Source organism: Stigmatopora argus, chromosome 17, assembly GCF_051989625.1.
Source record: "Stigmatopora argus isolate UIUO_Sarg chromosome 17, RoL_Sarg_1.0, whole genome shotgun sequence".
NCBI lineage: Eukaryota > Metazoa > Chordata > Actinopteri > Syngnathiformes > Syngnathidae > Stigmatopora > Stigmatopora argus.
In genome coordinates, this window is record NC_135403.1 from 4,177,644 (window position 1) to 4,192,255 (window position 14,612).

The 14,612-nt window shown below is 39.8% G+C and overlaps 2 protein-coding genes across 6 annotated transcripts; both read left to right on the top strand.

Moving 5' to 3' along the window:
- The first annotated feature begins 172 nt into the window (after nt 1-172).
- Nucleotides 173-10,442, top strand: LOC144092053 (armadillo repeat-containing protein 3-like). Of its 5 annotated transcripts, none has more exons than XR_013305963.1 (16): nt 173-487; nt 568-685; nt 1,158-1,280; nt 2,634-2,702; nt 2,784-2,956; nt 3,959-4,153; nt 4,249-4,477; nt 4,562-4,714; nt 4,788-4,896; nt 5,020-5,269; nt 6,458-6,594; nt 7,661-7,829; nt 7,908-8,002; nt 8,070-8,127; nt 8,323-8,485; nt 10,086-10,229. XR_013305963.1 is itself a non-coding variant. In XM_077624817.1 (16 exons), the coding sequence occupies exons 1-16, from the start codon at nt 431-433 to the stop codon at nt 10,290-10,292; spliced, it is 2,403 nt and encodes an 800-aa protein (XP_077480943.1). In that variant the 5' UTR covers nt 173-430; the 3' UTR covers nt 10,293-10,442. The 5 variants fall into 5 exon arrangements, 4 of the variants coding, with proteins under 4 accessions (XP_077480943.1, XP_077480945.1, XP_077480944.1 ...); XM_077624817.1 differs by having other exon boundaries at nt 8,070-8,225; nt 10,086-10,442; XM_077624819.1 differs by lacking the exon at nt 8,323-8,485 and having other exon boundaries at nt 10,086-10,442.
- Nucleotides 10,443-11,267: 825 nt separating this feature from the next.
- msrb2 (methionine sulfoxide reductase B2) lies at nt 11,268-14,540 on the top strand. The gene is made up of 5 exons (XM_077624821.1): nt 11,268-11,532; nt 11,786-11,883; nt 12,668-12,744; nt 13,972-14,119; nt 14,195-14,540. The coding sequence occupies exons 1-5, from the start codon at nt 11,424-11,426 to the stop codon at nt 14,324-14,326; spliced, it is 564 nt and encodes a 187-aa protein (XP_077480947.1). The 5' UTR covers nt 11,268-11,423; the 3' UTR covers nt 14,327-14,540.
- The last annotated feature ends 72 nt before the right edge of the window (nt 14,541-14,612 follow it).

Genomic DNA, 14,612 nt, shown 5'->3' on the forward strand with positions numbered 1-14,612 from the left:
AGGTTCACTACAGTCTGCAGCGCACCTTAAACGACTCTACAACGTAAATATTGAGGCGTGCTTGACTGTAGTGATTTCAAATAAATCATCGTTCAAATTACGTCTCGATGTTAATCCTTTAAATATCGTCGCATTTACGTAATGACGTACGTACGTCGCTTTTACTCGTCATTCTAAAAGCCACGTCACTGTGTTCATCTGCATTTATTACCAGTAAAAATTGTCGTCATCGTGTGGTCTATTATTGCCGGAGCATGGCAAAATCCCCTGTCATTTTACGAAAGTTCATTTTTAATCCTTCTTCAAGCGTGAATGTTGGTTTGCAATAAAATAAAATGCCCCCAAATGCCCTTAGTTGCGTGGACTCACGGACTCCTAATGTATTAATGAAGTGGTACAAAGGTGTGGCTGCTGTGCAAAGACCTTCGCAATGGACAAAAAAGATAAAAAAGAAAAAAAATCCAAGTGCGTGACACCCTGCAACACGGTGAGATCCATGTCTGAATCTTTATTGATGTAAAAAGAAATCACGTGTTTTGCCCAAAAAATACTTGGATTGTCTTACAGTTTGAACCTCTTCACGTAGACGTCAAAACAGCAGCAACTGCAGTTCTTCTTTTGGGGTCTCTGGAAGAAGACATTATAGTCATAGCATGTGAAGCACTCTTCGAATTTGCAAAGGAAGGTGCACAGAATAAGTTCCATTATATACTTGAGGATGTCATTCCACTCTCAACCCTGAAATTGAACTACTGTACAATGCAGTAATCCTTCGAATATCGCGGTTAATGTAGACCAGACATGACCGCGATAATAAAAAAAATCGCAAAGTAGGGTCACCCCTATTGAATTTTTTTTTTTTACTCAAGTGGCGAGTCCTAGTAGCAAGAGTGGCTTCTGCTTACGAGTTTCAGCGTGGATTTTCACATTCTCATAAACTTACATTTTTTAATTTTTTTAATTTTTAAGTTCATAAAAATGTGAAAATCCACGCTGAAACTCGTAAGCGGAAGCCACTGTTGCTACTAGGACTCTGCAGTGAAGTAAAATATATTTAAAAAAAATTAATAGCAGAAAAAGAGTGAAGTTGCGATAATCGAGGGATTATTCGTTGCTTTTATTTTTTTTTTAACACTACTGTATGTTTCTTTTGTCAGATGGTAACAAGATTTATTTGATGGAACTTGGAACATTGCAGCCCCTCTGTCGACTCATCACCCACAACAATGAACTGGTCAGACGGAATGCATTTATGGTTTTGGGAACCATGGCTTCCAACAGTACGTTGAAAACAGTAGATGCACCATCACCATTGCTCAGTTATTAGGTGGGTCATTCCAGAATTGGAGGTCATTTTTGTTTAAATTTTTCAAATATATTCCTTCACTATTTGGGTTTGCTGCATTTTTATAAATAATAGGTCATCTCAGTGGTAAATTTGACCAATAAAAATATGTTTTTCCTCTGTAATATCCCGATTTTGGGTATTTTTTGGGAGGGTGGGAACAAATTAATTTGTATTTAGTTCATTTCTATGGGAAAATTTGATTTGAGATATGAGTAAATCGACATACGTCCCGAACACATTAAGCTCGTATCTCAATCCCACTTTTATGGAGGGGTCTGACATTTTCATCATAGTTTATATCGGCACAAACAGTAAATGCTTCATGATGCTGCACAGGGGGATCTCTGAAAAAATAATGAGGTGACGGGAAATAATTGTATTTCCCGGATCTCGCTGAATCTTTACCCAGTCAACACATTGGGGTTCCCACCCATGGACTGGACCAATGGGTTTCACATATGTGAATAATAAATAAATTAACACTGCAGTAGACTTCAAATGGCTACCTTTAAAAAGTGTTATGCAGAATTAGCAAAAGAAAAGGCAATTCCCATCAAAGTGCACAGACGTTAGTCAGGAAAATTGACTAGCACAGTTTGTATTAGCAATTAGCAGCTCCAATTTATTGTCGTGTTATCCATTTTTTTTATTTTAAGTTTTTGGGATTTGAATCAAAATATTCTTGTGTTAAAGTTTTTTTTTATTGATTTCACAGCCAACCAACAAATTGTTTTTTTTTTAAATTAATCCTTATTGTTACAGCCTTCATTATGTAATCAGATTTTTTTGTATTGTTAGAACATTTGTCACATAAAAACTTCCACATAATATAATTCAACTTTATAAATGCAGTTTTTCATGAATAATATACATACAGTATTAACACACTATACAAGTAAAATCCACAAAGAGGAGTAAAACTGTTCTAGCATCAGAGGCAATGAGTTCTACCATTCTTTGCGTCCAGGAATCTGAACACTAAATATGACATGTAAAATATAAAAATAAAAACATGAATTAAAAAAAGAGATCTAAGACAGTTTTTTTGAATGACTTGAAATGAAGATATGCCAAAGATTCATTTCCCTCTAAAGAGCCATGATTAAAAAAATTCAAGGATAGGACAAAAATTTCCTCCAATATTGGAATGACTGAGTTTTTATGATTTTAGTCGATTTAGATTTGAGCATTGTACTGCTGCAAAAAAATGTTTTTGCTTTGAAATAAAAGATGATACATTTGCTTAATAATTTAACAAGTTTATTTTTGTTGGTGTTGCTCTAAGGTGTTGTAGGGAATGTTCTACAACAAAAGGATCTAATTCAACCAATTATTGAAAAGCTCACCCTTGATGGTCAGTTGGCTGTAATATATGATTATTATTTTTTCTCTACACTAGCTTGATCATTCATATTGTACATTTACCTCTCAAAAGATCCTGTAATTCAAGAGTACGGAACCCTGTGCCTTTCCTATCTGTCCCTGGCTCCCAACTGCAAGGTTCAGATCTTTGACAACAAAGGCATGCCAGCATTAATCAAGCTACTTTCCAGTCCTGAACCTGATGTTCAGAAAAACTCCCTGGAGACAATCTACAACTTAATTCAGGTGAATTAATTTTTAGTTTCGACAGGATGTTTTTTCTTCTCACAGAGAGGATTACAGCAGCATATCACTTTTGCAAACAATAAATACTAATTGTTTGAGTAAGTTAAGGGGTGATCCCGTAAAACAGGTCTCAATTTTTTTGGCTTTTAATGAAATCCTAATCCTAATCTCCTATTTTTTTGGTTTAAATACCACCACCAAATTGTAAAATCCAGGAAATGAGCAAATTAAAGGCATTGTGGTATCGGTCCTTTCTAAAATGGAAAACTGACTGATTTATGTAGTGGTAGGGGCAGGGCAGAAAGCAATGATGACACTGGGCTTCAGGTTGTGACCACACCAAGCTGTGTTTTAAACCGGTGGCGCGAGTGGTTAGCGCGTCGGCGTCAAAGCTCTGGGCTCCTGGGTTCAAATCCAAGTTACGTCCATCTGTGGAGTTTGCATGTTCTCCCCGGGCCCGCGTGGGTTCCCTCCGGGTAGTCCGGTTTCCTCCCACATTCCCAAACATGCATGGTAGGCTGATTGGACACTAAATTGCCCCTAGGTATGGGTGTGAGTGTGCATGGTTGTCTGTCTCCTTGTGTCCTGTGATTGGCTGGCCACCGATTCAAAGGGTGTCCCCTGCCTCTGACCTGGTGTCAGCTGGGATGGGCTCCAGCACCCCCCGCGACCCTAATGAGGATTAAGCGGTTCAGAAAATGAGATGAGATGAGAGTTTCTGCCCATAACTCAGAGAGTCAGAACTCATGTGTGCTCATCTTGTTGCTGTGTTAACAATTTATTTTCATACAGACTTCATGTATTGAGAAAAAATCTTTAAAATGACCTTAAAGCAAAGCATCTTTAAGATGTTTTTATGGTATAATTTTATAATGTGAATGATGGTTGACAATTTTGAAGCCTTTTTTTGTGGGGCGGAGGGGTCTGGTTCGTGTTTTCTTTGATATTTTAATTGTAGCACCCATTTCTACTTTTCTCCTCCGGCCATCTGTGTCAATGAAGAACGGCCAATTCTGCCCATCTATAGTCGAGTTTGGCGGGATCCCTCCCCTTCTGGAGCTGCTTAAATCAGAGTATTCTGTTATTCAGCTGTTGGCTTTAAGAATTTTGCAGAAAGTTACAGTTGAACGAGAATCACACAGCATAATAAGGAAGGAGCAAGCACTGGAAAAGATAATTGAGGTCATCAAAAACGCGGTTGGTATTTTTTGTCATCCTTTCTGATATAAGCCAAAATCAATTGATATAATATCATCTTAAAATACTCAGTTCATCATTTTTTGTTCTTACAGGAGTTCAATGACCTACATGTTGACGCTTTGCAGGTTATTGCCAACTGTATAAGCAATAGTGACAATTTTGTGGTAATTGACAATGCCGGAGGACTAACTGTGTTGTTGGAGATGACTGTCCCCCATGAATTGTCTGAACCTGATAAATATGACGCGCTCGCTGTTTCTTGCAATTATCATGAAGTCCAGTGCGGTGCTGTTGAATGCATCTCCATAGCTGCTCAGAACGGTAAGGACAGCTAATGTAGTAAGTACCTCTACTAAATCTTGCGTCTCTCCTTGATTGTGTTAAACCACGCATGTATGTGTGTAGCTGACAATCACAAAGTGCTCCATGGATTAAAAGTTGAGGAAATTCTGATAGAGCTTCTCTCTGGGAACAGCGATTGTGTGAAAACCTTTGTTTGCCAGGCTTTAGCCGGGATGAGCTCCTATGCCTCCAGCAAAGAACTCATAGGGGAAGTGGGTAAGAAAACACGCGGTATGGAATATTAACATTCCCATTTTATTAACCAGGAATATTTTTTTGCATGATTCAGGTGGTTTAGCTGCATTGATATGTTCACTGGGGAGTCAAAATATGATGGTGAGAGAGGAAGCAATCCAGGCCATTGCCAACCTTACAGCAGGACACAAGCAAAATTCCATGTAAGAGAAAACAGCTTTGTTTATTGATGGCACATTTATATTCAACTATAATTTTGTTGACAAATTGACCTTTTTTCATCTCTAGGATAATATATGAATGATGTTTTTTTTTGCCTCCTTTAGGATAATATATGAAGAAGGAGGACATGATATCCTTACTCAGCGTCTCAGCGATGGCTGCCCCAAAATAGTGGCCAATGCTGCAGCCTTACTTTGCAGAATTATGGTTCAGGAAGAAATTCGATATGACATTATATCTGTGGGGGCCTTGCCTGCATTGGTGGAACCATTAAAATCCACAGACTCACAAGTCTTGATTAATGCCACAACGTGCATCTGTGAACTGGCATTGTATGCGTGTGCTAGGGCAGAGGTTGGTGCTTATATAGCTCAAGTTTTTGTTACTTGTAACCAAATATAGTGGAATCCTCAAAAATATACATTAGATGAAATTGGCTGACTTCCCAGTTTTTCAAACCCCTCCTGTAAGAACATGTTACCTTAATTTGTTCTGGGTTTGAACTCAACTGCTGACATGAAATTTTCAAGCGCACAAATTATCTAATCACATCTCATTTTATGAACCACTTTATCATTGATTTGAACCCAGGACCCCATAGCTGTGAGGCCGACACGCTAAATACTCTGCCGGGCCGGCCGCCCTGCACAGATTATTAAGAAATTTAAATATTCTTGATCGTCACTGTGTGCAAAGAGCAATTACCAGTAAACCAGTAAAGCTCAATTATGTGGGAAAACTTAATTGCATTCATTTTAGTACTGTTCACTTACTGCAGGGGGTGGCCCGATGGATGAGTGGTTAGCGCATCGGCCTCACAGTGGGAGACCTGGGTTCAAATCCAGGTCGGTCCACCTGTGTGGAGTTTGCATGTTCTCCCAGGTCTGTGTGGGTTTTCTCCGGGTACTCTGTTTTCCGCTCATACTCCAAAGACATGCATGGTAGGCTGATTGGAAACTCTAAATTGCCCCTAGGTATGAGTGAGTGTGAATGGTTGTTTGTCTCCTTGTGCCCTGTGATTGGCTGGCCACCAATTCAGGGTGTCCCCCGCCTCTGGTCTGAAGTCACAGCTGGGATAGGCTCCAGCACCCCCGTGCGCTTAGTGAGGATAAAGCGGTTCAGAAAATGAGATGACACTTATTGAAGCACAGTGTAATAGTTAGCATTTCTGCTGGACAGTTCTTGAATTTAGTTTCTGATCTCTGTTCATGCTTGCCTTTGCGGAATTTACATCTGGCATTAGTGAGCTTTTCTGAATTATTCAAAATTTATTTGGTACATGTTATTTTTATTGATAACTCTGCACTATGTAGAGAAAGCAAAGCACTGTGTATCTGATCATATGTGAATCCTTAGTTGCCTTCTATGACATTTCTTTGAACTTTGTGTCATGCCTTCTTAACTCCAAATTGGCACATTTATGACTTTAAACTTTGATTTTTCAATGTGTTTCATCATACTGTTCGTAAAATATTATATTGAAATGTTGACTAGTGCACACAGAAGACACATCTAACATATAACATGTATTTTGTATTGTAGTTGCAGAAAGCTGGTGGCCTTGAACCACTAGTGAACTTGCTTCGCTCCACTCATATGGAGGTGATACGCTCGACATGCATGGCAATCAGCATTTGTGCAAAGGATGAGTCCATATCTATGGAGATGTGCAAATATGGGTGAGATTTTTGAACAAGTTGAAAAATATTCTTCTATTCTATGTTTGTGGTACATTACATACAAACACTGCCATTATCATCTCAATTATAGAAACCAATACCAAAAAAGACAAAAACAATAACACAACAATCTTCACATCAATCAATATTGATCTATTAACACTATATTCATAGTGCAGGGAATGATGCGCAGTTTGGCCCAGCAGATTTGATCACTTTTTCTGTTAACCCATAATAAAGTCATAAAAGAACCAAACTTCATGAATGTTTTTTGGGGACAAAGAAGTATCTGTTCCAATCACTCTATCAGAGAAAAATCAGAGTTGTAGAAATTACTGGAAACTCAAGAGAGCCATGACATTATGTTCTTCACAAGTGTATGTGAACATTTGACCACAACTGTATATACATTTACAGTAAGCCCTTAATTGTTCTCTAAAATTTTATCAATTTATATATACATACATGCATACATACACATGCAGAGGGGAATACTCAATTCATAAAATTTTAGAGAAAATTAAGGGCTTACTGTAAATGTAGGTCAGTTCTTATGATAGCATGTAGGTCAGCCGATTAGGTCTTGCTGCCTCCTTGTTCACCACTATGGATGGATAATTGACAATTAGAAAAAGTGATGTAAACATTTTCTCACATTGTTTAAAATCAATTTTACTGCATTGCATGTGTTAAATGGAGATAATACCATCCAGCACAACCACAGTAATCCCTCAATTATCGCGACCTCAATTATCGCGGCCTCAATTATCGCGACCTCGCTTTTCGCGAATTCACTACTTTGTGATTTTTTCTGCTATTATTTTAAAAAAATATTTGTATTTTTTAACAGTTGTGAGTCTTGAGTAGCAAGAGTGGCTTCCGCTTGCTACTTGCTACTAGGACTCAGCACTGAAGTAAAAAAAAAACATTTTTTTTAAATAGGGGTGACCGTTCTTTGCGATTTTTCGATTATCACAGCCATGTCTGGTCTAAATTAACCACAATATTCGAGGGATTACTGTAAAGTAGCACATTTACTAGTCATGTATTTTTATTAATGTTTTAGTGTCCTGGAAATGCTAGATGAAATCAACCATGCAGACAACAGTAATAGCAGGTTCAGCGAGTATGCTTTAGAAAATATTCTGCAATCCTGCATGTCCCTCAAATATAGTATGACAGATCATTTGGCCGCAACCGACATCATGACTGATGGCTTCTATGATGTTGGGAAGGTATGTGCATTGTATTTATTTTCTACTTTTAGGATCTGGGACACTAAAAATAAAGAGAACCTTACCTCTATCTTTCAGTTGTGTTTCAAAGATAAAGTTTTCACTTTAGCTGAACTTTCCATGGAGCCAGTGAACCAAGAAGTGCCCATTATAGTTGTCGGTGCAGGAATTGAGTATGTATACTCTTTTCTATATTAAATGGAAATATAATTCAAATTTCACTATGTATGTTTTCTCTAGGGTGATTTTACAAAAGAAGAGTGTGGATGAAGGGCAGCATACCGAGCGATTTTGGAAGGTAATGAATGACGTAGATCTGAGGTTTTTAGTTAAAGAGGTCAAAGAATCCATTGCCATTTTGAATGATGAACAGGAGCAGTATGTTGCATTGGCCAGGTAACTACTGAGTTGTTTAATTTTATTCAAGTTGAATTCACAAACAGTATTATGTAAAAAAAACCCTAATGTTTTTAATCCCTGGGTTGTCAAACAGGCGAGTAAGCTCCGTCATGGGTGGAGCAATTGAGAAAGACGATTTACACTCTTTTGGATGGTTACTGCATATCTGCTTGCTTAGATCTAAAATGCAATGTAATGTGGTCCCTATCGGTGTGATCAACAAGGGATTCTACTGTCACAGAGCTCTTCTTTTCAAGGTTTGCCATTTTCTACACTCACAACTTAGACCAGGGGTCTCAAACTCAATTTACCTGGGGGCCGCTAGAGGCCGAGTCTGGGTGAGACTGGGCCGCATCAGGATTTCCACAAGAAAAGCACTGATAAAACATTCAGTTCTATGCTGAGAGCAGCGGAGGAGTGTGCGCGCCGAGCGGAGTGATCGGCCTCACGGCTTCTCCTCCGCCCAGCTGATTGGAGGAATGAATGAGTGAGTGAGCGAGGCACTGGACAGCCCGGCCGATGTCCCGCCCTCCATAGCCGTATACCTCACCGTGATACCTCACCGTGATTGGTTCATTCAGCTCCGAACCAAAGTTCCCTCTAATTTTTTGTTGGTCTGAGCAGAAAGACAACCTCCCTGAGCGCACTGAGTACCAGTGTGAGCGACATCATCGGTACTCGGATGATTCGCCTAAAGACGTTTCGCCGACGGACGTTTCGCCGACGGACGTTTGACAGACGGGCAGGTCGCCGAATGGACGTTCCACCGAACGTTCATTCGGCCGAACGGATGTTTCGCCGAAACGGGATTCGAACGCTCGCCCCGCCGGATCGTGTGTGTACAAGTTTTTCAACCTCGGCCCGCGGGCCATTTACGGCCCGTTAGGATTTTTAATCCGGCCCGCCGCCGGTGTTGTCCAAATTATAGTAAAAATCAATGTTCGTCTACCATCAATGGCAGCCCGGGAATAAGCACTCTTGGGCGGGCATGGCAGTCCGGGAATAAGCACTCTTGGGCAGGCAGATGTAGCAGAACCGAGCCGTAAAATGACAGCAATCGGGTCAAATCCATCCTAAAACAGCATTTAATGATTAAATACAAATACTGGATGATATCGCGATGGAGGCAAAAAAACGTCTATAGACGTCCATTCGCCAAACGGCTCAAAATGCTCTCAAATTCGGTCAAATCCAGCTGAAAACAGCGTTTAATGATTAAATACAAATACTAGTATTTGTATTTAATCATTAAACTAACAAATACTAGTACGACCTGTCCGTCTGTCAAACGTCCGTCGGCGAAACGTCTTTAGGCGAATCATCCGGTCACGACATCATCATTGCTTGCTATGGGCACACCAGTATCACACCTGCCACAAGCAGGTGCATGTCAATGTTCCCTCTAATTTTTCATGTAAAACATGCTGTAAAACACGAAAAACATGAGTGGACAGAGCTACTGCCACTGGCTGCCACTTAAACGGCGCCATCATGGGGAAAGGGGTAAAAAAAAAAATAAAAAAAAAAAATAAAAAAAAAAAATAAAATAAAATAAAAAAAAAAAAATTATAAAAAAATATTTCGATTTTTTTTTACTGCGCGCCATATGATTGCTACTGCGCAGAGAAGACGAGAGTAGTGCGCAATTGCGCACGCGCGCAGCTTAGAGGGAACATTGCTCCGAACACAAGTGTCATTCATTTCAATTTTGCGGGCCGCACGAACATTAATCTTTCATATTAAGACGGGGGCCGCAAATTATCGTCCCGAGGGCCGCAGTTGGCCCGCGGGCCGCAAGTTTGAGACCCCTGACTTAGACTGTAAATCTTCACACATGTACGTATCCCATTTCTACAGTACTTGGCAGATTGCATTGGATTGCAATGTACCCTGGTGCGAGGCGAATACAATAGAGCTTGGAATGAAGTACTACTCTCTAAGGAAGATCCAGCTAGTAATGAACAGTCTTCACAGCCACGTTGCTACATTGTGGACCTCATGCATCAGCCTGGTAGATTCCTGAGAAGCCATAGCCCTGCAGCATTTCGATATCACAGTATATAATACATCATGGATTTTAGAAGTACGTACTCTGGGACATTGAATTTGCCTTTAGCTTTTGTGTGTGTACTGCTTTAAGAACAATGAGAGTCAATGTATGTAAAATAATTAAATTACCAAAGATTTTATATAAAAGAAAGCTTTCATAAGGTCTTTCTTATTTTTCTGTGTAAACAGGAAAGGCTATTTTTAACGTCATTGTGTAATCACTCCCATTGGCTTTTGTAGAATCTGGGCCAAGGTTAGTTACACAACCAATTGGTTGTAGTTGTACAACACTTTCGTAACAGTATTAATTGTACAAAATATTCATTCATTCATTTTCTGAACCGCTTTGTCCTCATTACGGTGACGGGGGTGCTGGAGCCTGTCCCAGCTTACATCCTGTATGGTGGCCAGCCGATCGCAGGGCACAAGCAGACGGATAAACATTCACACCCAAACCCATAGTTGGGGGTAATTCAGAGTGTCCAATCAGCCTACCATGCATGTCTATCCTATGTGGGAGGAAACCAGAGTACCTGGAGAAAACCCACGCAGGCCCGGGAGAACATGCAAACTCCACACAGGTGGTCCGAGCTGGATTTGAACCCAGGACCCCAAAGCTGTGAGGCCGACATGCTAACCACTCAAGCCGCTGGGCTGCCCTTATACAAAATATTTATATCTGAAAATTTGGCACCGTAAAAAAAATATAAACAGGAGACAAGTACTAGAGTTAAAATGATCAATATTGCAATGTATAAACGTAATCTAGTTCTTGCATGCTTCCTTGATTGGATTGGATAACTTTATCGGGTGTATTTAAGGGTGTCCAAACATCTGCACCCGAAAGAGTAAATTATTTTCTGTGCAAAATTATTTGTGTAGGTAGCTAAATTATCACTCTGTTAATTATCCACCGTGTCTTGAGTTTCCTGCCCGTAAACATGCTCAGTTGGCTTTGAACATTGGCCAGCAACTAAAAGGAGTGAACCTAGTTCACTTTGACCTCCATTGTAAAAAGTAGGACTTTCTGAAAGAGTCACCCAGTTTCAACAATCATATCGGCCACAGGGGAGGAACTAGTTTTGCCTTTCTGTACACTCAAGACTTGCCGGCTGCCGTGCACTTTGAAAGCGGCACAATACAACCATGTCTCGTCTGGTCAATCGGCTTGTTTTCTTTTCTAAATGTTCAAGAGCCACAATATCATTGTTACCAAAGAACACCCCAGCCTTGTGCAAAGTACACACAAGTCCAGGTAAGTTGAATCTATTTTATTACAACCATGTGCAAGGAGGGTGACTGCTATGAAACTTAAAAAAAAATAGAATTCCAATCTGAAATTCGATACAATGTTTGATTTATCTCATTTTTCATTTGGTTTGATTTGTGTGAGGAGAATGTTGTGGTTGCATCTCAATTTTGTAATAATTATTTTTCTCAATGGTAACTCAAATATTGAACTTAATTGTTATTCTGCCTATTAGTTTTAAGTTATGTTCTGTCTTCAGGCCTGAAATCCCTCACCCGCTATAATGAGACTACAGACTGGCAAAAAAAACTCTCTCCTGAGCAATATGTAGTGACAAGAGAAAAAGGGACTGAGATGGTAATACATTGCAGCATACCTCAATACTATAAAAAAACAAACAAACAAACAAAGCTTTGGAGACCTGCCCATGGTGGTCAGAAAAAAACTATGCAAATGACAACATAATGTTGACAATTACATTATTTTCCCAATAGAAATGACAACACACACACACACGCACACAAACACACATACACACACAAACACACACCTTGCTCCAACCTGTATTACTGATCAATTACTGCACAAAACTTTGGTTTGCTGCATACTGTCAATTATACCTATTGTTGTACATATATTTTACATGGCATCCTATGGCAGTACGTTGTATTTTATTAACTAAAGACAACTTAACCACCATTTTACTTACTTTTACTAATTCTTTTTCATTGGAGAACAACTGAAATATATTTTATTTGCGAAGCTATGCATTCTCACCCAGTATTTAAAGATCCAATACAAGACATGTTAAACAATTACAGCGGTACAAGGCTTGCAAATTTCCACCATATGAGACTAACATGGATTATTATAATTGTAAACAGTATTGTTTGACACTCAGAGTATAACAATATTCATTCTTAGAAGGGTGAAGAATATTAAGCTCTGCTTGTCAAAGCCAGTTTTAATTTTTCATGATATTGATGACATAGATTGCTTGAGCTTACTGTTCTTTCAATGTCCAGTGATTGTATTTTCAACAATGTTTTTAGTTATAATTACATTTGTTATTATTTGGTCTTTGTGTGTCTCCAAATATGTAAAAACACAAGCTTGGATGTTCATTTGAAGTTGTTCTCAGCCCTTTAGTGGGATCTACTTGAACCACTACGAAGAAGGAATGTATCACTGTGTCTGCTGTGATTCACCACTCTTCAGGTAACATTTGGTTATTCCAAAAACTTCTATACTTTTTACATTCTAAAATTTGAAAACCTAATTTAGACCCAGGTGAGTGGTTGGCGCATCCGCCTCACAATCTTGGCGTCATGGATTCGATCCCAGTCCTCACTGTTTGGAGTTTGCATGTTCTCCTCGGGCTTGCGTGGGTTTTCTCTGGGTACTCCGGTTTCCTCTCACTTCCCAAAAATGCAGGGTAGGCCGGTTGAACACTCTAAATTACCCCTAGTTATGAGTGTGATTGTAAATGCTTCTCGTCTCCTTGTGCCTTGCGATTAGCTGGCCAACAATGCAGGGTGTCCCCCGCCTGGTGCTCGAAGTCAGCTGGGATAACCCCCAGCACCCCCCACCACCCTAGTGAGGATAAAGCGGTTCACAAAATTAATGGAAAAAAATGAATTGGTAACAACAATGATTTTCAAATCATCAAATCACAAGGGTCGCAGATGGTGCTGGAGCCTATCCCAGCCCACTATGGGCAACGGTACTCGGTCGTTTGGTCGCCGGTCTTTTGGTCGCCCGGAAGGTTATTGATAATTACCATTTAAATTGTTGCTCAAATTCCCTAAATACAAACTGCAAATTATTATTTAGTCATACTTAATGCCCTAGTAATTATAGACGCTAAAGAAAAGCTCCAAATTTTCCGTGCTTTTATTGTGTTTTGTTGGAGAACTTGTTAAGACCCTGACTGATGTCCCTTCCTAAGGGGACAACTCATGTACATACAAACTCTTATACACTCACATGTCCGCTCAGTGAAACTGCTCAGGGCCATTGTTGGCTTTTATTGATGCGTAGAGCGTGTTGTTTTACCTTGTTTCGTCGCCGGTCTTTTGGTCGCCCGTTGTTTGGGTCCAGGCGACCAAAAGACCGGTGACCAAAAGACCGGCGACCAAACGACCGCACACGATGGGCAACAGCCAGTGGACCCCCTGAATTGGTGGCCACACAAATTGGGAGAGCAGGCAAACTCTACACTGGAAGGTCCGAGGCTTGGATCAATCCCTCGATCCCAGCAGTGTGAGACTGCTGGACTAACCACTACCTGAGCGGGCCACCTTTAACATTTCAATTTTGATAAGATCAGCCACTATTTTTTAATCCATCAATACACGAATATGAGAAACTACAATGGCCTCCTACAACTGTAATAACCTTACTTTTACCATTTTTAATGAATGTTGTATGTGACTGTCCTAATAGCTCAGAGGCTAAGTATGATTCTGGGACGGGCTGGCCAGCTTTCAAGGACGCTCATGGCACATGGGAGCGAGATGAAAGCCATGCTTCCATTATTCGTCGTCCTGACAACAGCCTGGGGAGTTCCAACATGGAGGTCCTGTGTAAAAATGTTAGTTCTACATTAATCTCGGAATTCTGACCAGTGTTTATACAGTATTTTTAACGCATTGTGCTTTTCATGCAGTGTGATTCCCACTTAGGTCATATATTTGAGGATGGGCCAGACCCAACCGGTCAGCGGTTTTGTATTAACAGCGTAGCACTCAACTTTAAACCTAGAGAAAACAAGAAACCTGGCGTCATTGAAGAAAACTGATCTGTTATCTGGAGTTGCATTTCATGAACAACAAAGTTGCTTTTTCATTCGTACAAAACAAGGGCATTTTTGATGTAGTAATGTAAGAGCACTGTTGTTTTACTTTGTTTAGCTCAATACATTACCCTTATTCAGTTATTATTCACGTTATAGATTCAATAAACAGTGACACATTTATGTCATTTTTGTGAAGTTTGCCAAATCTTGTTAATAAATCTATATATTCCTCTCTATGTTCTGTATTTATTCATTTACCCAACCGCTTATCCTCACAAGGATTGGATTG